At 41.8% G+C, this 21140-nt stretch overlaps 2 protein-coding genes across 4 annotated transcripts; one reads left to right on the forward strand and one right to left on the reverse strand.

Annotated features, from left to right (window-relative positions):
- Nucleotides 1-3197: 3197 nt before the first annotated feature.
- Nucleotides 3198-6271, forward strand: LOC107192577 (sarcoplasmic calcium-binding protein 1). The gene is made up of 5 exons (XM_015581870.1): nt 3198-3573; nt 4508-4674; nt 4980-5109; nt 5422-5525; nt 6013-6271. Exons 1-5 carry the CDS (start codon nt 3522-3524, stop codon nt 6139-6141), a joined length of 582 nt encoding a protein of 193 aa, XP_015437356.1. The 5' UTR covers nt 3198-3521; the 3' UTR covers nt 6142-6271.
- A 2034-nt stretch (nt 6272-8305) lies between these two features.
- Nucleotides 8306-18823, reverse strand: LOC107192622 (Niemann-Pick C1 protein). 3 transcript variants are annotated; one of them, XM_015581926.1, is made up of 20 exons: nt 18525-18823; nt 17228-17579; nt 16846-17138; nt 16421-16613; nt 15699-15830; nt 14752-14874; nt 14448-14665; nt 14072-14373; nt 13795-13992; nt 13510-13711; nt 12938-13235; nt 12731-12858; nt 12390-12647; nt 12152-12315; nt 11958-12070; nt 11279-11868; nt 11014-11202; nt 10842-10929; nt 10384-10475; nt 8306-9128 (listed from the first exon to the last, which is right to left on the reverse strand). In XM_015581926.1, the coding sequence occupies exons 1-20, from the start codon at nt 18636-18638 to the stop codon at nt 9123-9125; spliced, it is 4053 nt and encodes a 1350-aa protein (XP_015437412.1). In that variant the 5' UTR covers nt 18639-18823; the 3' UTR covers nt 8306-9122. The 3 variants fall into 3 exon arrangements, with proteins under 3 accessions (XP_015437412.1, XP_015437411.1, XP_015437413.1); XM_015581925.1 differs by having other exon boundaries at nt 10309-10475; XM_015581927.1 differs by lacking the exon at nt 10384-10475.
- Between the last annotated feature and the right edge of the window lie 2317 nt (nt 18824-21140).

Genomic DNA, 21140 nt, shown 5'->3' on the forward strand with positions numbered 1-21140 from the left:
GTTCGATCGCCGAGCGAAAACGTTCCGTTCCGTTTCTCGTTCCTCGTACGAGAGCCGGCACTTTCCAACTGACACCTCCCTCCAGAACCGTGAGCCTTATACGATGAGTATTCTCGCTTTGCCTGCCCTATCTTCCGACGGCCGCTTATTTTCACCGTCCACGATCCGGGGAAATGTGAATCGACACGCCGGTGTTGAAAAACTCGTGCCGATCGACCACCGAAAATATCGTTGCTTCCCTGTCGTACGGGGCCACGCGAAAGTTCCAAATGAAACTTTACGCAACGGACCACGCGAAACAGACGGATATCGCGTGCTTTCCATTTCCGTGACGACTGCGTGAAAATCACGAATGAAACCATCCAACGATCGAGGAACAATATCCCCAATTTTACTTTCTACAATGCAATTCCTATTTCTCTGCCATCGATTGTCGATTATACGAGGAATGAGAAGTCGTCGACAGTAAAATGGGCGTCATCAAGGCGTCGTGAAAAATAAACGATCGAAGAAAACCCATTGTTGTAACAATTTTTAAGCGTTGATATAGGAACGTACGACAAACCAGTTCCAGCGTTAACGAGCGGTGCAAGTAAAAAGTAAGGACGGAATCGCTGGAACGAACGGTAATTAATGGGCTAATCGGGATACGAAACACGTAACCGGAAACGGTGCGACATTCAGCAGCGAACGGGATTACAGATCGTGGATTCGGTAACCGGCGGCCGCCCCGCTCGAGGAAAGTTTTCCGAGATTCGCGTGTAACGAGCTGTCTTCGACGAGCCAAACGTACGAGTTGGCTGATGCAATCGCGTAAAATTGGTGTTTTACAATAGACACGTCTGTGTACTCGTATATAGCCCGTAGGGTATACAAGAAACGGCTCGTGCATTATGCGTGCCGGGAATTTCAGAAGGTCGTGCAGCCGCGAATTACTGAAACTCCCAGACGATTTTCGTCGATAGCGGAATTTTCGACGTGATTTACAGGTAGACACGCGACAAACTCGGTTTCCACTAGGGGAAACAGTGACGTAGGGAATTATTGAAATTTATGCCAAATTAACAGTCGATTTAACATTTATTTCAGTACTTGAAATAAATTTATGAAGAGGTAGGAGACTTTTCCTCTACGCCACTTTTTCCTAAAGCGGAAGCCGAGGGTACAATACCGCTTATACGTGTATCAGAACACCTGACCTGAGTATGTGACACTCGTTCGTTGTGAACATATGAGTTTTACGTAACTATTTCAACATTAACGCTTTTTTACACTGATTGGAACTTATCCCCGTTTATCTTTATCATCTGTTTTAATAAAGATGTTGGGTAAACGCACCAATGAGTGAACACTTAAGAGATTTTGTAACTATTAATTGTGCTTTCATGATAACGACGAGTCTCCCATTTCCGTATCCTCCAACATTTCTCTTACACCCTGTATATTATCCAATGTGGAGCCGACTCTGTAGCCGTGGTCTGGACGACCTTGAACATTGGCACCGCGCGGAGGAATCAATGTCACGGTCGAACGTTTTCTCGATCGTTTCGAGACGACCACGCAAAAATAAGTCCGATAGGAGCGGCACACGTTGGACGTTTTCCCCCACGAGAAAATGTCTAATTAGGAACGGCGAGTCGACGCGATCTTGGACACGTCGAGGCGACGACAGCATCCGGGGCGGTTAATTAACCGGGCGTCGAGAGGAACGTCTCACTCGAGTCGATGTGGAGCAGGCAGAGATCGTATTTGCATGATCCGTGGGGGGTGGGAGGCGTGGTCTCTTTCGCGCGTATTCTTCTGTAATAGTCGCGACTAGGCGATCGGCCAAGCGAACTCGAAAGGCCATTAGCATCTCTGCCCCCCCCCCCTTTAGCGAACGTTCTCGTGTTCCTGAAAGAAACGAGATTAGAACAAAGTTACACGCACGGAGAAGCGGAAAATTATGGGTGGTGTTTACTCGGCACGAAAATACACGGCCCGTCGACCGACACTAGCGCTTGTAAGTCTGTGGCTGTAAAGAAAAACGCTAAGTCATGATGTTGAAAAATTTCAATTTGTGCGCTAATCGAACTGTAGAATATAGGATCTGTGTATTTATCGGGCAAATGTGCGTGATACGCAATCTGTATATGTCCTCGAAAAAACTAATTAAAAGTTCAAATCCAATATTTAATTCATACGCATTTTAGGCGGAGCGATGGAAGTCCAAAAAATTTGAAGAATTCGACATTATTACTCGTATCTTTCTTTTGCGGTCGCTCCTTGGTTTTTTACTTCTATTAAGCCGATTGTTGTGTAACTTATTTTCTATAAAATAAAGGAAAGAAAATTAGATTCAATATTTTCATTTTACGAAAAATAGCACACGAGGCCTTGAAGACGCCCATTTTACAGCTGTATTAGGTCTAAGGCGTCTTTAAGCCGTCTTCAAGGCGTCATGTGCTATCTGCTAAATTAGAACGAACCTCGAGGAAACAACGATGATGTCTATCTTTATTAATTACTAAACTGCGGATTTTATGCATTTATAGAATATAATATCATCTAAGATTCAGTATAGCAAAAAGTTCCCGAAATTTCATTCAAGTTTCCCATTCATGAAGAACCGAAACAAACATTTCCTTGTATCCAGTTTCGAGAAATTAATCCATAAAATATTCTATTTGCATAAACATCCGCAGTCAAATGATCAGCGAAACCGTTTTCGGTCAGGTTTAATTGCCAAGGGGGTCCGAGAAATGTTCCCAGGAAGATGTCCGACTCGAAAGTTCCGTCCTCGATCGGGGAATACCACCTTGGCTTTGACTCGACGACGGATTCCCCCCCTCGTTCCTCTCCCTAGTCCGATTTACGCGTGCAATTAGCCTCGACGACGGTTAAGGTGAAACTCTGTTCCCTCTAACGAGTCTACTCCTCCAGTTCTCTAAAAACAGGATCGTTGGTCAAGCGTCTCGGACGAAATCGTCGAGAATTAACGAAATAAAGAGAAGAAATGTACACGGTAGTGGGGGAGATACGGTGACCGATGAAAGCCGGCGAAAGTGATTCGCTTTCGTCCGGAGTTCGGTGACTGTGTGTGTGTATGTCCACGGTGACAAACGTCACCACCTGGGAGCCCCTTCCCTTTTCGTGTGTGGTCAGCTTCGTCTCGAGCAGCAACACCCGTCGTCGTGTCCTTCCGTTTCGGTGGGGTACTCTAAACTTAGCCGACGACTCGAGGGAGACTCGTAGTCGAGAGTAGTTCAGTGCAAAACCACCATCCTCTCGGGCCACTTTCTCCGTTCTCTGGCCGATTGGTTCTCCCTCTTTCGTGCGTAATTTCCACTCCAGATTCGAATATAACGAAGGTGGCAGGCGGGTAATCGAGTTGCGATCCGATCCGCAACCTCGTGGTCGCGGTCCGTTTCCATCTAGTCGAGCAGGAAACCAGAAAGAGAGGAAGTCGCGAGGAACGATTGTGCACATCCGTGAGAATCGAGGGAGGTGGGTGTGCGTGAACGGAAAATATACCTCGGAGAATGGCCTACAGCTGGAACAATCGGGTCGATTTCATTGTAAGGTTTCTCTACGGTTAGTAGATATCTTGGCGAAGTGTGAAACCGTTGCTTTTCGTGGAGATCGACACAGTCCTGTTGCACCGACCAATGTGACGTGTCTTGTACGGAGAGCATGATGCGTGAGTACCCTGTTAGCCGGAAGATGTCTCTAATTCCGCCCTGGAGAACTCTCGGGAGCTTGGACTGCCTTTGGAAATCCTCCTTTACTTCCTGGTGTCCTCGAAAGCCGAAACGTGTACGTACTAACAGGTTGCTGGTGTTGCGGACTAACCGAATTATTTAAAAGAAACATCGTTTTCGCACTTGGATCTGGCCGAGGTACGAGCAACAGGGAAAAATCGGGGCTACCAGTTGGCTGCGAAGAGTGGCATGCTTGTTTAGGATTTAGGTTGACTTCAAAGTAAACCACGCGTCGTCGCAACGTCTGCAATTGGTCGATGCCAAATTTAAGCTTGGCTCCAATTTGTTTTATGGAACATTCGTCCCGGCCCGGCGTATCGGTTACGGGCCCACGAACGTATTACGAATTACATCGTAAAAAAAAAAAAAAAAAAAAAAAAAAAAAAAAAAAAAAAAAAAAAAAAAAAAAAAAAACATTACAGACACTATGGTAGGTCGTTCAAATTGTAAATTAATATCGTCTGTTTATCAGAGTGATCGCAAAACACGGCTTACGATCGCTAACGAGATTCTAAGCGATTTGGAAATATACATACTATTTCGATCGGGTTGACGTGCGCGCGCGAGGGGTCGTGTACTTCGTGACGAGAACCCAACGACTTTTGCCAGAAAACGAAACATTTGGAGCTGGTCCAGAGATCCGTCTCTACTCGTACGAGCAAAAAATCCGCCGTGAAATAAATTGCCGCGAATCGATCGATCCCAAACTTCGATTGAAATCGATTAAAACGGCTATTAAAAACGGGCGACGATCCCGATCTGTTTAGACACGGACAACAATGGCATGGTGGAGAAGCACGATTTCGAGTGCATGGCTCTCAAGATGACCCTGATCGAGGGCAAAGGGGAGTTCAGCTATAGCCGATACCAGGAGAACCTGCACATCATGCTCTCCCTATGGGACGAGATCGCCGAACTCGCGGACTTCAACAAGGTAAATCTACTCGAGTTCGAACAGTTTCGTCGACAGACAGAAATTGTTCAGTTGACAGTCGATTCGATTCTGTTCACTGGAATTCAACCCGCCCTCGAAATTATAATTAACCTTTGCACTCGGAATTTCTAATTTTCCATACATTCCCAGATAGCACGTAACGCCTTAAAGACGCCCATTTTACGACGTCATGTGCTATTCTGGCTTTTGTCCCTTCAGAAGGGACGGTTGAGTGTAAAGGGTTAGTATCTCCAATGCATAAATGTACTCTGTACATCGTTCGTTCATTGGGATATTTTCTTCAGGACGGTATAGTGACCATCGAGGAGTTCAAGGAGGCGGTACAAAGAAGCTGCGTCGGGAGACAGTACAGAGACTTCCCGCAGGCGATGAAGATGTTCATCGACAGCCATTTCAAGCTGGTAGACATGAACGGTACGTAACGAAAGCAATACCACAGACGAGATACAAGGATAGACCTAACATGCAAATTAATTTCCATTCCTTGCTAGCGAAATCGGGACAATAATGTATGTATGTTTGCTATATGCAGTGATGGGTGTGTGTGTGTGCTGCCTGTTATCACGGTGTCGAACATAATTCCTGAAATCGGACACTTTTATATAGAGGTGCGCTCTAACCAGCGTGATTTTCGTGGGACACCAAGTCCCATAAGATGTTAGGTCTATTCTTATATCTCGTTTGGGACGTTATCGTTACGACTAACGCGTAATGTATGTTTTCCAGACGACGGTGTCATCGCCGCGGACGAGTTTCGTTACAACTGCGTGACCAGAATCCCCGTGGACAACGTGCACATTCTGGACGAAGCCTACCAAAACCTGCTCAACGTAAGACGCGACCGCGAATGATGTTTCTGTATTCAGTACACGCGCGGTTTATAAGAGCTCACGATCCTGAAATGCTATGCAACCTTTTCTCCGTATCGAGTCTATAGATAGACACTGCTGCTATGTAATTTTGACCTTCCGTGTCCGACCAAACAGACGGCACCTCCGTCGAAGAGACACTCGGTCGGACGGTGTAACAAACTCGTGCGTGGCCATTCATAGACAAGCCTGCAAATACAGGGTAGCAATGTGCGGATGTAACCGAATTAATTCGGAGTTCAACACGAGGACAACAATCGTTTGACCGTGTGCCAACTTCGTGGGGGCCTCTGCGTGGTCTTGCGTCGAGCTGAAAGACGCGCTGCACTAACTAAAAATGTTTTTTGTTCACCGTTTGAACTGCGATTTTAATATAAACCTGAGCGACGTTTGTAAATCAACAGAATAATCATTTTAAATGTCGATTTTCATTGGTATTGTTCCGCAGGACGACGACAGGAAACGCGGCGGTCTGACGCTGTCGCGCTACCAGGAATTGTACGCGCAATTCCTCGGCGATCCAGACGAGAACTGCCCGGCGGTTCACCTGTTCGGCCCTCTACACGCCATGGGTTGACCGCAACGCCCCAAACCCTTCGCATGGTACACGTACAAAAGACAATCCCTGATTATACCTTATTTAATATAATTGTTATTTAAGTTCTGCACAGACCACGCAAATAAATCGCATTATTTTATCGTAAAAAGAGAAACATTCGAACCGAATCTATCCATCCTTCGATTTTCTCGGTGTAGTACCCTCGCTAGCAAACTCGGCTTTCGTTAGGTGAAAAAGGGATGTAAGGAAAAGACCTCCTACCACTTGGTTTCGGAGTTACTGAAATTTATGTCAAATTAATATTCGGTTTAACATTTATTTCAGTATTTGAAATTAATTTATCAAGCAGTAGGAGGAGCTTTCCATACGCCACTCTTTTCCCTAGCGGAAGCCGAGTTTGCACGTTAGTGTACATATGTCCTCGAGAACTCCTCCAGGGTGTAATAGGATCTCGTTTGATTTGGCACAAGAGCGAGTGGTCTTAACTAACAACAAGTGTTTCGCCAACGTGCACAGACACCGACACATGTCCTGCTTGTGTTTCACCATCGTCGAGCCAACTTGTGAATAACGATCCAGAGAGATAGATCATGACAGTTGTATTCGTATAAACAGAAAAAACGTTTATTCGTATTACGTGTTTGACACGGTTTCGCGTTGTTCGGACACACCCTCTTTGGTAGCATCGCCGTGCTCTGCCCTCGCCTCGAGAATTTTTAATACTGAATTTCTTCATTTCTTTTTCTACAGTGATATGCGCAGTCTAATGACACCGTTGCACCACGTGTTGCGGTATAATACGTACGTACACGTGAATATGAACCCCAACACCATAATACATACTTTTGTTTAACGTTCACGACGGTATACTTTCTCTCCTTGCTTTCTTTTTTTTTGTTTCTTTGTAATCTTTTACCATTTGTACATGCACAAACATACTTTTTTATCGTGTTCGAACGGTGGACTCGATCCCGTAACGGTGGGGGGATCACACAACATCGAATAGCACGGACGAAACGATGCCGTTATTTTGTTTGTTTTTCTTCTAATCAATATTCTCGTAGCGTAACAATTGAGAAAACATTATCCGTCTAGTAATAATAATTTTAACTAGCGAGATTTTACTGTTTCGTAACGTTACCGTTGCCATATCTCGTTTCTTCTATGGTCAGTATAAAAATCGTTTCTTCGTATACAAACAATGTTACAAAAACGTACCGCGAGCCCGGAACTCGCGACAAGGAAATACGATTCGAGTGTTTCTAATGGTTAATGGGAACAACATCGATCGTTCTTCGCGGTCAGATTTTCGTACAGGAAGAAAAAATAAAAAAATAAAATGAATACTCTGTTGAGAATCGATTGCAGGACACCGAACAGAAGCGCCACACTTCTCACGAGACATTTTTACACACAGACGAAGCACGCTTAACGGAACTTAACAACAGCTAACACGTCACACTACGTTATTCTCGCTTTTTAGTAATTCGGCTAACTACCTTCTCCGCTCGTTAAAAACCACCCAGAGAGTCTTTTTGACAACGTTCCCTGGCAGATCGTGAAAACATAAAGGCACCGAGCAGCAACTATGCAAACTCCTTTCTCGTTTTCTTTCTTAGACACTCAAACAATTGCGACTCGGTTTGAAACTTTTCAATCGAAGTTCAATCAGACTCTAGAGGTTATTGAAAAATATATATATGTATAGTTGCTTAAAACCCTACAGATTACAGAAGATAAAAAAAGTTGCCGGATTTTTGCTTTGATGTTAAAACAGAACCAAAAAGAAAAACATGTATCTCGAGAAACTACTCTTTCTCTTTAGAATATATATATATATATATATGTATATCGTGTATCGTATCATGGAAAAACGAGGTGGATATCCTCTCATGTTCCAATATTAACAGTCACGTATTCGAACAAGTTCCGTCGTTCTCGTGCAACGTAAATTTGGGTCTCGTTCGTTAATTTGTAGCTTTATCTCGACTAAGGACGGTTGACGACGCACGGATTCGCCGAGAATTCCAGACTTTCGTTGCACAGATCACGAACGTTCGAAGGTAAACACGTTGATAATATATTTTAACACTGGCTCCCGTCGATCGGAGGATATTTTTATGATGAATCGTCGTTAATATCGGAAACGGTTTCTAGCCAACACGGGACACGAAAGAAAAGAAAAGAAAAGAAAAAAAAAAAAATGCACGCGCGTCGATGAGGCACGACATTGAAATGCAAATACATTTACAAACAGTTCACCAAGCAACAACGGTTTACCCGCGTATTTCCTTCTTTTTTTCCATACGAAAAAAATAGCGGAAAAGCAAACTGACGTTCGTGTTAAAACTAACATTACATACACACACCCTGGACACCACTTTCTCGGATCGATCCGATCCATGATCGGTGCCAGGCGCTTAAAAAGTAACACGGAAATACATAATCGTAAAGCTTCAGAGCGACAAAGTAACGTTAAATTAAGAGGCCATCCTTCCACAAGATAATAAATACGCTAAATATATCGCAAGCTTACCGTACGCGTAACAGTATACAAAACTCCTTCTTCCTAGTTACAAAAAAAAATATATATATATACCAGACACGAACTTCATAATTCACGTCGATATCAAACGATTCTTCTATTGGCGATTCGTACAACTTGTATATGTATCGATCGGTTGACAACGAATTTACTCGTCGGCAATCGGAGCTATTTACGAATGTACATGCATCGTACTTGATGAGTTATTTTATAACTTCAGTTCTCCCCAAGTACAAAAAAAAGTTCATGTTATTCTCTTATGAGGATTAATGCTAGAAGGTCACGTGATGATCCGTCGTCGCGTCTATGGAGTTCACACTGGCGTAGGAAGTGGTTGGGAACTGATTGTTGTCATTTTGGAGTAAAGGAGTGTGAGGCCCGCGTTCTTCACCTCTAAATTCGTTTCTAGCCCTGTTGGCACAGTGGAGGCCTCTGGTGCGCCCTCGGCGCGACATCACGCCTGCAAGCATCAAAAGAAAAAAATAACGTATCACTTAACCGATCTGTCTATTCTTATTTTCAACTAGCAGCGACACATTGTAATTAACTAAACATTCACCTTTGTGCATTACTACATATATAAATGTGTACAAACACGAGCCACTTAATCGACAAGTGAAAAAGGGTACAGTTTATTCTTACAGATTTGTAAATCCTTTCACAAGCTGGTACTCTTTGGATCTCCGCCCACTTGTCGATCAAACACTCAAATAAATAAACCGTGCTATTAACGTGCTCGAAAGAAAAAAGAACAAAATGGCACATTAGAGAAGGAAGCGGGAATACGAGTATACTGTTCGATAAGTGGCTATTCATTTTTCCATATCCCTTCATTAACCGTATACCACAGCCAGTAATGACACACAACGAAGCCCACACCACGTTTCCCATTTTACACGGTTCATGGAAACGGAAATAAAATAATCGACTAAGTAACGCGCGTGGTGGTACTTGATCACGCGTTGCACGCGATGGCCAACTAACCACAAGAGCACATTTACAAGACACAAAAGGAAAAGGAAAAAAAGTTATAGAGTTAACAGGCATATATGTCATGACGTAATCTAATTACAAAATTCAAATCACAATTACAATGTAATCAACTGTACCAAATTTACAATAAAAATTGCATAATTACGATTTTTAGATTTTGTAATTAGATTACATTTTGCCCACCTCTGGTATGTCGAAACAATGAACACAAGGAAGGAATGAAAGAAGCTAATTCAGAGGCAAAGAAGTGTGTGTTTATGAAAGTCGATGTCTCATCCCACACTCATCGACAAACACACACACAGACTTTCTCGTTGTGATGTGCGCGCGTCTCATGGTAGTACTGGAAGCTAGGTGTCTGCGAGAGGAAACTGGAACAAGTGTATGCGAGTGCAGATTACCCGATACTGGATGTAAGCAAGCCGGATGTGTTCGATGTATTTACAGTAAACGCTTGTCCTGCTGTTTGTGTTATCAATCGGACGCCTCGAAACGATTGACTCTCCGAATAGGAGCGATTTAACTTGGTAAGCAGAGTGTCGTTGCTGCAGACGGTCAAACGAGGAAAAAATAGTGTACACGTATTCTCACGGATAGTCACGAGACGTAAAAGACGAGTGTAAAAAAAATATGGCTATCTTGCGTACCTATCTTTCGTATTCGAGCTCTCTGAAGGTGGGTGTGCTTGTGGTGGGTGTGGGAGGAGAATTGAGTTTGCTTACACGATGATTCAAGGAAGTCTCCTGCACATTGTCCAGATTTCCTTGCATCGCTCTCTTGTGATTCGCCAGCTTCTCTCTGTTCATGGGTGTGCCTGGAACCACCGGGAGCCATAATACTTTCTCTCTTTTTTGTTATGTTATCCTTCTCGCGAAGAAGCTACTCGAAGACCGTTCAATATTACGGGAGTATTGTATGTGTGTGCGTGTCTGTATCGGCACAAAAACGAGTACAAACATCTTTGAACACTGAAAGGCATACGAATGAACCTCCCGGGAACGTTTGTTATACGTTACAATATATAGGGATATGAAAATCGAATTCATTTATTATCACGTTGCTCGAGGAACGCTGGTTGTTCATAATAAATGAATCCGAAAGTTTGTCGTGAAACGTGATTTGCATAAAAGTCTAACGCTTGTCAAGTTTTTCTCTGGAAGTCCTGAATGTTTAGCCTTACCGATATAACTGAGCAATACTGGCAGGAATATTAAACCATGGGCAGCTCCGAACAGTACGATACCCAAATACATCCGGAAGTAGAAGACCTGAAAATTGTATTTCGCATAAAAAAAACAATATAGCAGGATTACATACACGCACAAGTGCGCAAGACTTGGTCGAGATTTTACCTTGAAGATTTGACTCTTAGCGAACCCGAGGACAATGATACCGCCAAACTTTGTAAGTGTGATGCCGCTGAAAATGGAACTTCCCATATTGGTTAACGCGTCGGCAACTCGTTCGACTCGTGTAGTCTTCACCGACACCGAGAAGGAATGTACTAGATGACTGCAAAATTCTACAGCAATGCCTACAGCCTGCGACGGAAAAATAATCACTTGTTTCTTTATACACGATCAACGATAAGAATATTTAAGTTTATATGCAGCTTACCATAACGAGGTTGACCAATGACACTGCGTTCAACGTTATGTGCCACCAGTACATTAAACCGCCAATATTGACGACAATCATCGTGATTGTTATTATAACGACCACCGAGGAAAATATGTCGACACCCATCAAGAGGAAAGTCACCACGAAAATGGCGAACAATGATATGCCTATACTGTACAGCGTGTCCGGCCACATGGTCAGATATTGTTCGTAGAACACGTAGAACACGCTGTATGGGAAAACCTCGACTTCGGTGGAAGTGTCGCCCATATTTCTTAGATTGCTATTGATCATGTTCGTTATATTTGCCGACACAGCTCTTGCAGCTCTCATCGACTCATAATAATCGGCAGACGACTTCAATATCGAATGATAAGCCATAAAGTAGGACGCTCCAACTTTTGAGAATCCTGTCTTCGGATCGGTTATGTAATTCACGCCGTGACCGTAAGCAGCGTGACCTGCCTTCGCGCACATTTCATCGGGATTGTCTTGCAAAAAGAAGGACACGTATCTCTCGAAATTTATTGCTGTTGGTCGACCGTTGATCGTGCTTATATTGCACGTTGCGCATTGATTCGAATACTCTGAAAGTGTTGTAACGTAAAATGATTCAATTGCGTCTCGCATAGCACTAACGTATTGCCAACAGTAATCGAGGAACCGATTAACGTACCTGAATGCGGACAGAAGGAGCTATTTGAGACGAAGTATTTACAACAAGAAGTAAGTTGTGACCAGTCGATATAATCGTCCAGCCATGATGATGCGGGTTTTGCTATGTATGTCCTGAGGAATAGAATCGTATTACTTCAAGTTCGTAGTTTTATACGATTTAATCCGATCGATGATTCATTTCCGTTTTTTTACCTGTTCGACTGCTTCGACGCTATGAATATTTGAGTGGATACCGAGTCGTTATTACAATACTGACCACCACACACTAGATTCTGTTGACCCCTATCGGAATAATTTAGGCCGTCTTTTACGACAAAGTACATCGGTGGTCCAATCGACAAGTAACTATTCAAAAACTGTAAGTAAAATCCAATAAGGTTGTAGTCGGGTTATTCTGTATCCCCTGCCATCAGAAACATTAAACACCTACTTTGAAGTATTTCAATACAAAACTGTCTTCGGGCATGGAAAGTTCTTGGTCCAGGCCGATTTCGATATGCGGCACAACGGCTATGCTCGAACAGAGCCAGCCGAAGAAAAACAACATAACGAACGCACGCACCCATTTTTTCAGTAACAACGGAACGTAAGCGACTTTAAAGATTTTGTACAAGATTCCATTCACTACTTCTTCGCCGTTGTCTTTCTTCGAGCCACGCATGAAACAGCATACGTCCAGCCTGTTGCTCTAAAATTTCACAACATCAATTACGATAAGAAAAGCCTCTTGGAAGAATTACATTCCAAGAATCATTAATCGAATTTACGTACTGCTTGGCGAATCGTGTCCAACGCGAGTAAGCTGACAAAGCATGTTATTTGAAGTACAAAGTCCACCAGTAACGCCATACCGGCGTACAGAGCAAAGGCACGAACAGCAGGCATATCAGATAATCCACCTGCGGCAATAAAGCATTTCGAGAATGGTGAAAGCGTTTCTTCCAAAATCTTTTATGGGCCTGATCGTTCAACACTTACCAAGGAAGAAGCAACAACTTTCTGACACGCTGGTGAGCAGCATGCTCGGCCCCACTTGGCCAAGCGTGCGACCAATGTGCTCTGGTATCGACTCATTTGGACGGCGACCTTCTCTTTGATGCGTCTGGACTAGAATGAAAATGTTGTCCACTCCGACGGCAAGGACGAGGAACGGTATGACTTCAATAATAATGAGCGTGGCGGGAATACCAACGAATCCAAACAAACCCACGGAACAGACAACCGACGCCAACACAATGATTACGCCGCCGAGGCCAAGAGTAATTTTAGAGTCGATCTAAAATTAGGGCACGAATGTAAACACTAGATCCTCACGTTCTGTTAGAAAAATGGTAAAGTATATTCTATTCTTTTCTCTTAGAATGTACAGGATATGCACGTGCTGGAAGAATGCGAGGAAACAAAAAGGGAGGAGGAATTGGAGGAGGTGTTAGGAGACTGGGAGTTGAATTCCCGAAGAAAATATAGTTTAAGAGAGAAAGGCGAAAACTATGAATAATAAATAATAATAAATGCTAGATCTTTTCTCTTTTTCTTGTCAGAATTCTTACCAGAAATCGACTACAGCTCTTCATCTGACCCAGAGAGATTGCAATGTACGCGAACATAATAACGTACGACACGAGAATAGTTAGAACGTCGGACTGAGACTCGCGATTCAATTCGTCTTCGATCGACCGTTCGGAAGTAAAAGCCATATCCATGTACGCTGGTTTTTTCGTTGCAGTCCAATTTTTCATGAACTCGATGTAACTGAAATTACAAAAAGATTAAGGTGAAAATATGCACGATTATTTTTTTTCTATATATCAAAACACGTATTCTTCTGTTTTCACCTCTTTTCCCATTCCATGGCGGGAACAAGTTTGGATTTATCATGATAATTGTTCACCAGTAAAGTCAGAATCACAGCTGTGGCTTTCTCGTACGACGGATTATGAAGATCCTCGCCCGGTTTCAAGAAACCTCCCACCGCGATTGCTGGTTCAATCGGGCCACCGTACGACGCGAGGCATTCGGGATTGTAAGAGTTTCTGCGTGCAAAATATAGTGATGAATATACTTTACATCAATACAGGAGGGCATTTGATTTAGAATTAGCGATCCACTTACTGAGAACAAACTCTGAAATGATCCAAGTAATTCACTGTATAGTTATCCTCGTTGCTAGAGGAATTAAAATTTTCCATACTATCTTGCCAGTATCCCCATATACTTTGAATGACACACTGCGAAACAGTTGGTGGTCCTGTGAAGGGACTAGTCAACGGAGCAAAACAAATGTCTGCCAAGGTATAATTATTAGGGGTAACTATTCCTTTGATCCCTTCTTGGAGCTGATAAATTGTCCTCAGGAAAGTATCGTTAAACACAGGACCAAAGGTTATTGGACCATTTGTCGTTTCATGTACAATCTACAAGAAACGTTTGGTCTTATTACCCGTATTCTTCAAGTATAATATCTTCCGTTCTGTGACTCGAAACATACATTAGACAAACCAGCTGACGTGATAATGATCTGTTCGGTTCTATAGAATGGTTCAAAATGTTGATCAAAGTATTCCCTCTCCACTCGCGATCGAGATTGCGGTGCAGCCCACAATTCGACGGGATCAGTGGTTACGTGAATATACTTTATTCCGTGTCCCAAGGCAACGATAAATAGGAAACCCATGAAAAGCACGAACCACGGTCGCGAGGCACACGCTGCAAGAAATATGAAACTTTAGATAAAACTAAACCGTAGGCCAGCCAGTCGTGTACGGTTACCAAGAAAAATGCTGTCCTTGTACCTGTGCCCCACGAGCAGAAGAATTCTGCCAGCAGTTTGTCGGTACCAGCGCCCAATCTTTCAATAAATGTCGACTGTTCCTCCTCGTCGAATCCGCTCGGCAAGTCATCTGCAGATATCACACCTATAAAAGTTTCTGTGTTACGAACAAGGGAAGTACACGCATACGACCGAGACGTGATGCAGTAAAATGAGACAAATCGGAGAAAGTGTGCTGTAAACATATACATGAAGCAGCTATACATCCACGTTCGATACGAGAGCGTAATTTAGAGAATCGTCCTATGCATGAACGAGCTGCAACGAGAATGCTGGAATACCATATAAATATGGAATAAAGCAGTTCACCTTTTCTCGGCTAAGAAACGATGACCACAAACAATATGTATGCATGTTTACGAAGAGAAAGACAATGTGCGTCTACTAATTTAACCAAGCTTTGCAAACAGACGTTATCAGTAGTCACTGTGTTATGCGTGCTCTAACAAAAAAAAATCAACATACAGGACATTAATAGTGCCAAATAAAGTAACAATTAATTATAATGAAAATGTTGTAGACTTGCTAAATTTTTTGTAAGCACTTAAAATGAATACGAATTACGATGTTCTTTAGTAACTGCATTATAGCACAAATTATTAGTATTTATCCTCCTATATTTTCGAAGTTAATTGTATGTATTTGTCTCGCAGAATTATACGAATTTACCGTGTTTTATTATACGCACGCTTCGTGGCACGTTAATTCCTGAAAATCCCTAGAATTACGTGACGAGAATAAATAGTACATTTTGTCATGCTGAGCAGAAAGAGAAACGACGATACGTATGATTTAGATAAGCGGAGTTGACACAACTGTTCAAGCATAAAGGAAATGCAGCGATACAGAGAAGTAATTAAGGGACAAGCAGTAGTCCATATATTGAAGATACAGTTGGTAGGAACCTACTGGAACGCTTAGACTGAAGTGGGCTGTCTTCCTGGTCTGCGGCGAGAGCAATACGAGCACCATCTCCTGGGTGGTGTAAACCTGCAGCTAGGCGTCTACCCACCTGCCTTCCTACCTCCTCCCCTCGTGCGACTATACATATATGCACACCATACATACAACTGAAGATTCCAAATCAAATCTTTTTCATTGTATATAATTACATCCGCGATTATTAAGAACGGAATATCTACAAAGTTAATGGCCCCCCTCCCCCCCCCCTCCCGCTCAATAACAATTGGCAATTGAATCTGTTCATGTTTAAAATGTTCATTGAATTAAGTATAGTGCAGGGTTTACAAAACTAATCCTTCAACCACAACCAAACCAAAGAATGTAGAAGTAACACAACAATAAAAATCATCATCCTATGGCAGTCAGTCAATGGCACAGATTAGCGATTAGGGCGACTCACAATTAAATTGTATTTGTCAACCTTGAAATCGGGTGAATGGAAATTACATAGAAAATTAGTCACCGATGCGGAAATAAAAAAAAAAAAATTATGCGAATCATTATTAAATAAAATATATTACAAAGTTAACAGGAAAATAAGATGCACTGCACACTTGTGCGGTGTAGTGAAATTCAGCAGTTTCCTTAACCAAAAGTATATTGAAGATTTTGCGTTTCCTTTTTTTTTTTTAATTTTTAGATGGATACTTGTAAATTTGTTTTCTTACCGATCTGTTTCCTATTACTGAAGCAGACAATCGAGAGAATGAAGAGGAGTGAGCCACACACAAAAACAATTATCATAGTCACTGCATAACCGTCGTAACCAAGAATGGTGAATGGTTTTGGTAATGGAGGCATCGCTGGTGGCACTGGACAGCTGGCCTCACAATCTACACAGCTGCAGGCTGGCGTGTTTTTCTAAATCATAGCATCAAAGAAGAAAAAAATCAAATTTCTTTCCTTGTAGTTCAGGTCCAACTGATTATGATTAGTTTGCACTACCAATTAACATACAAGCACAAAGAAAAAACGTTCAACAACAGACCCAAGTTATATATGTTTATGACTAGTTAGCAATTCAAATAACAGTTGCATGTATATTGAATAAGAGAATGTATGTTAGATATTCATCTCCTTGTTAAATACTCACATTCAATGCCTTATTGCAAGGAGTAACTATGGGATCCACAGGTGTGAACGCACCGACCGGATTATCCGTATTTATGTATCTAATTTGGAAAGGAACATATCCATTATTCTCTGCATCGCCCATGTAATGGAACCATTTCAATGGAGTACATCTGCTAGCACCCCATTCTCCACACATTAAATCCAATGCTAATTGTCCGGTGCTAGGTACCGATACTTTATTGCAGGAGTTGAATGTTCCTTCTAAATATTTGTTTGTTATATACACGTCTATACTATCAATATATTCTGTAACTAAAAGCAAAATGAATGCATTACTTGACATATACATTAGCTTTTGTCTTATGGGGAAAAGATGTTATATCAGAAATGAATATAATTACCATTTTGTTTCTCAATCTTTACAACATCGATGAATGTGCTTTGTTCTGGGCTACAAGTGAACTCACAAAAGTGTTTCACTAAATTGTCTAAACAGCTAGGGCATCTGCTTAGAAAATTAGCTGCTAAGTTAATATTAGCGTCCATAGTTTTTAACTGATTTGTATCGCAACAAGTATTAATTCCATTCCCAGAGTCTTTGACTAAATGGGGACAGTTCTTAGCGAGCAATTTTTGTCCATCAAAGTCCAATGGTTTAGGTGGTCCAGTATAAGGACAATTCTTTTTATGCAAAAATGCATCCTTATAACATTCTCCATACCAAACACAGTGACTATTTTCAGCTGCAGACACCTGTGATAAAATAATGAAAGAAAAAAACCTCCAATTAAATTTCATCTCTATTATTCTTAAATAGTTAAGTGTAGATAAATGTATGTCGCATTAATTATCCAATGCTAAAGCATTATGAATCACTGCTCAGCATTATGAGAACCCAGACAAAGATAGTGACATTCCTTCCATGTCGAATCATTTCATAAGAGTAAGGGAGGCTGATATTAAATGAAGTCATTGATATAAATTAAATTAATCAACGTTGGCTCGATTAAGGGTACAAAGGATCAATGTCTGCTTAATATCTTCTTCAAACTTCATACATACTGACGCCTACTGAACAACTTTTACGCTACGAAATCTTAAAAACAATTTGAAAAAATATTTCAACAGGTATTATTTCGATCGCGAACGGAAATATCTCTGACTCATTCTTTGAGAAGTTGATATTCATCCGAATATCCGGCTAATCAATTTCCAATGTTTTGCCGCAATACCGATCCTCGAGTTTTATTTTTATCTGTGATCCTTGTGACGCGCATTCCTCTCCGAATGAATGTACACAAAAAGAGAGGCCAGACATAAATTCAGGAATTGACGCGACGCGCGTAGAGGAAAATAATAGAAAGGAAATACCGAGCGTTCTTTATCCGGCCGGAGATTAAAATTAAATAAACGCTTATGGTAATCTCGGTCGACCTCACCCCGACAAATGAAGCTTAAGTAAACGTCGCATCGGTTAATGTGTCTCTTTAACAAATAAGGCAAAGGTATAATTAAATTTAATGGAGTTCTTTAGTCGGCGGCAGCGTCTCTGGCGATAGGCTTTCACGAGGATCGGCCGAGATGACGTCACCCGATGTAAGGGTGTGGTATATGTGTGTGTATATTTGGACGATCGTTGCGATCGAATGTAAAAAAATGTTCTGCAACGGCTATTAATATTGCGGAAAAACGACTTACAGCTGCGACGAAGCACCAAACACTCAGCACGAGTAGCATCGTGCTCACGCGCGATATATTGGCGTCTGTCAAAGTCCGACTATGACCTCGAGGGAACACATCAACCCAATACATGGCGTGTTGCAACACCGAATCGATTAACTCGTGTCGACCGATTCCTCTCTTCCAGCGTATTCCGTTGTTATTGCGACGGGATCTTACGGTTATTCATTGCCTCCCACACGTTCAACAACGTTTCCTCGCGGTACGGATCAACAAACACTAAAAACAAATCGAACGTACTTCACCGTCAGACTATCATATCATACTGACAGCGACGCGTACCGTGACGGCAATACCAGCAATCTCCGCATCGGATATGATTCAGCGTTGCTCGGCTATCCTCGGCCGAACTCGGCTCCGTTCTCACGGGCTACGCACGGCACGCAGCGTTTTACCGGGAATCCGAAACTTGTGAGCTTCAATTTCAGAATTCCCGATCGGATCAGGTATCGAGCGATCAGCTAGAATAACCGACATAAATATGCGTGATTACTATATGTTGGCTGACATTAAACGAATAAATTATTTATTTATTTAGAATTGACGGGCAAGGCCCAATACAATGGATCGTTACAATACTTATGACGTGATAAGGTTTTCATGATAAGCTATTATGTATATTATTGAATTAATTGAGATAGTTTATGAGAGGGACTTAATACCGGTATAATGCCCAGGGACTAAAACCGATATGATTTTGATACTGGTATTTTACGCTTCGGTAGAAGTCCCTGGTTTGTAATTATAACATTACGTTTCCTAAACGACTAACATTTACTATCTTTGGAGTATAATTACCAATAGATCTAACTAATGAATATACAAGACAACGCGTAAATATTTATGGTCCGAACAGGAAAAAAAAAACTTAAACGGACGTATTTTATCGCGATATTATCCCCATAGTAAAAGTCTAAGCAGTCGGTGTATTAAGTAACCGGTGTCATAATTAATATAACTGATCGATGAACAGCCTTAATCGTATTTTAGTGTTACGCTTCATTGAATGCACACTCTTATCGGACGATTCGAAATATTTGCCCTGAGCATTATCTGAGATATGTCTGACTCACTTGTTATCTTAGCACAGGTACCATTCAAAACTAAATACAATTCACATGAGCTCTGGAACCAGTTAAGACAAACAAATATTATTACACGACAGTGATGACTTTCGATTTTTTTTCCTTTCATTTGCCGATTACTAATGCGTCCCTGATGTTCCTAGACTGGTCGTTCGATGGAATACTCAAATCCGTATCAATACGTTCTTGAAGAATGAACGTTGACACTTGCCTCTATAATTACAATACCCGGTACTTGCGTCATACTTCTGAAGCACCGTTTTTGTAAGCAGCGAACAACAATTAAGTACAACAGCTACGGTAACAGATTCTAAACCTTTTTCTTCTGGATGGAACGATTCATAATACAATACCCAGAAACATTGGAATTCGAATGTATTCGAATGTATTCCAGCCTTGGAAGCAAGAACATTTCTAATCTTTCCCAGATATCTATTCGTCGCGACAGAAGAAAATTCTAATTTGTAATGGGTTCTTGACGTTGGTTTTCGTTTGAAATCCAGATTTCCTACCAATCGACGGAAATTAGGTTAGTCTGGGCATGATCGCTCCGAGTCTACGCGAGGATAACCATCTAGAATCGTCCGTTCTGTTACGATACAATCGATGGGTCGGACCTATGTGGAACCATTAAGGTCTTCGGTTAATATCCGTAACATGAATAAATAGATAAAATACCAACGCCAGATAGCACTTCAGAGTTTGCACAGAAATCAAGAAACTCAAGGAAAATTTCTGAGATTGATGAATGGTCAACTAGTGGACATTCGTAATATAGGTCACGGCCAAATACTATATAGACTGTACATGGTGTTTCCTTCAGCCAACGCGGTGACACGACACCTTTTCTGCAAAATAAATTTCGTTCAAGTACAATTGGGTTTATACACGTAAGTTAAAGGGATAAAATTGAGAAATCGTTACTTGTACGTTAAAAAGCAAAAAGTTGCCCTTTATGTTTTTTGTGCGCAGGTAAACAATAGGAAACGCTGTGAGAAATCAGAATGAACATAAAATATCGATACACGCGAGAGAAACAACGGCAGTCTGCTTGCTGGCCGCGCAAATACCAGTCAAATAAACGTTAATTTGGTCACTAAGTAGATGGTGCGTCTCTCTCGTTTATGTCTAGCTTCACGTAACCGATCGCGCGTTATACGTGAAAGGTGCCACTTAACCTTTTCCTGTTTTGTTTTCCTGGTTTCACGCTGTTTGAGAAAATAATCATCGTCCGCGTAATCAGAGACAGAAATGTTATTATCCGCAACGATTAAAATGGTATACGAACCGTGATTCAGTGAATCTCTTAATTACTCATATTTGTCACAGATATGACGGTTTTTACGAACGATTAACAGTCTTCGTTTGTTAATTACCACGAGTAAGATATTTCCAGGTCAAAGGTCCGAAAAAAACCAGCAGATAAGCGGTAAGTAGGGTAAGAGGATCGAGACATCGATTGGCGTAATTTTTCTTTTTTTAAATGGAA

Source organism: Dufourea novaeangliae, unplaced genomic scaffold (genome assembly GCF_001272555.1).
Source record: "Dufourea novaeangliae isolate 0120121106 unplaced genomic scaffold, ASM127255v1 scaffold355, whole genome shotgun sequence".
Classification (NCBI taxonomy): Eukaryota; Metazoa; Arthropoda; class Insecta; order Hymenoptera; family Halictidae; genus Dufourea; species Dufourea novaeangliae.

What these genes read in the sequence shown, in the direction of transcription:
- LOC107192577 (XM_015581870.1), top strand. Translation starts at nt 3,522, where the DNA reads ATGGCCTACAGCTGGAACAATCGGGTCGATTTCATTGTAAGGTTTCTC. An exon ending in CATTGTAAGGTTTCTCTACG is followed by an intron (nt 3,574 to 4,507) that starts GTTAGTAGATAT and finishes CGATCTGTTTAG; the next exon opens with ACACGGACAACAATGGCATG. An exon ending in AACTCGCGGACTTCAACAAG is followed by an intron (nt 4,675 to 4,979) that starts GTAAATCTACTC and finishes TATTTTCTTCAG; the next exon opens with GACGGTATAGTGACCATCGA.
- LOC107192622 (XM_015581927.1), bottom strand. Translation starts at nt 18,638, where the DNA reads ATGTATTGGGTTGATGTGTTCCCTCGAGGTCATAGTCGGACTTTGACA. An exon ending in CTTCTGCTCGTGGGGCACAG is followed by an intron (nt 14,666 to 14,751) that starts GTACAAGGACAG and finishes TATTTCTTGCAG; the next exon opens with CGTGTGCCTCGCGACCGTGG. An exon ending in CATTTCAGAGTTTGTTCTCA is followed by an intron (nt 13,993 to 14,071) that starts GTAAGTGGATCG and finishes TTTTGCACGCAG; the next exon opens with AAACTCTTACAATCCCGAAT.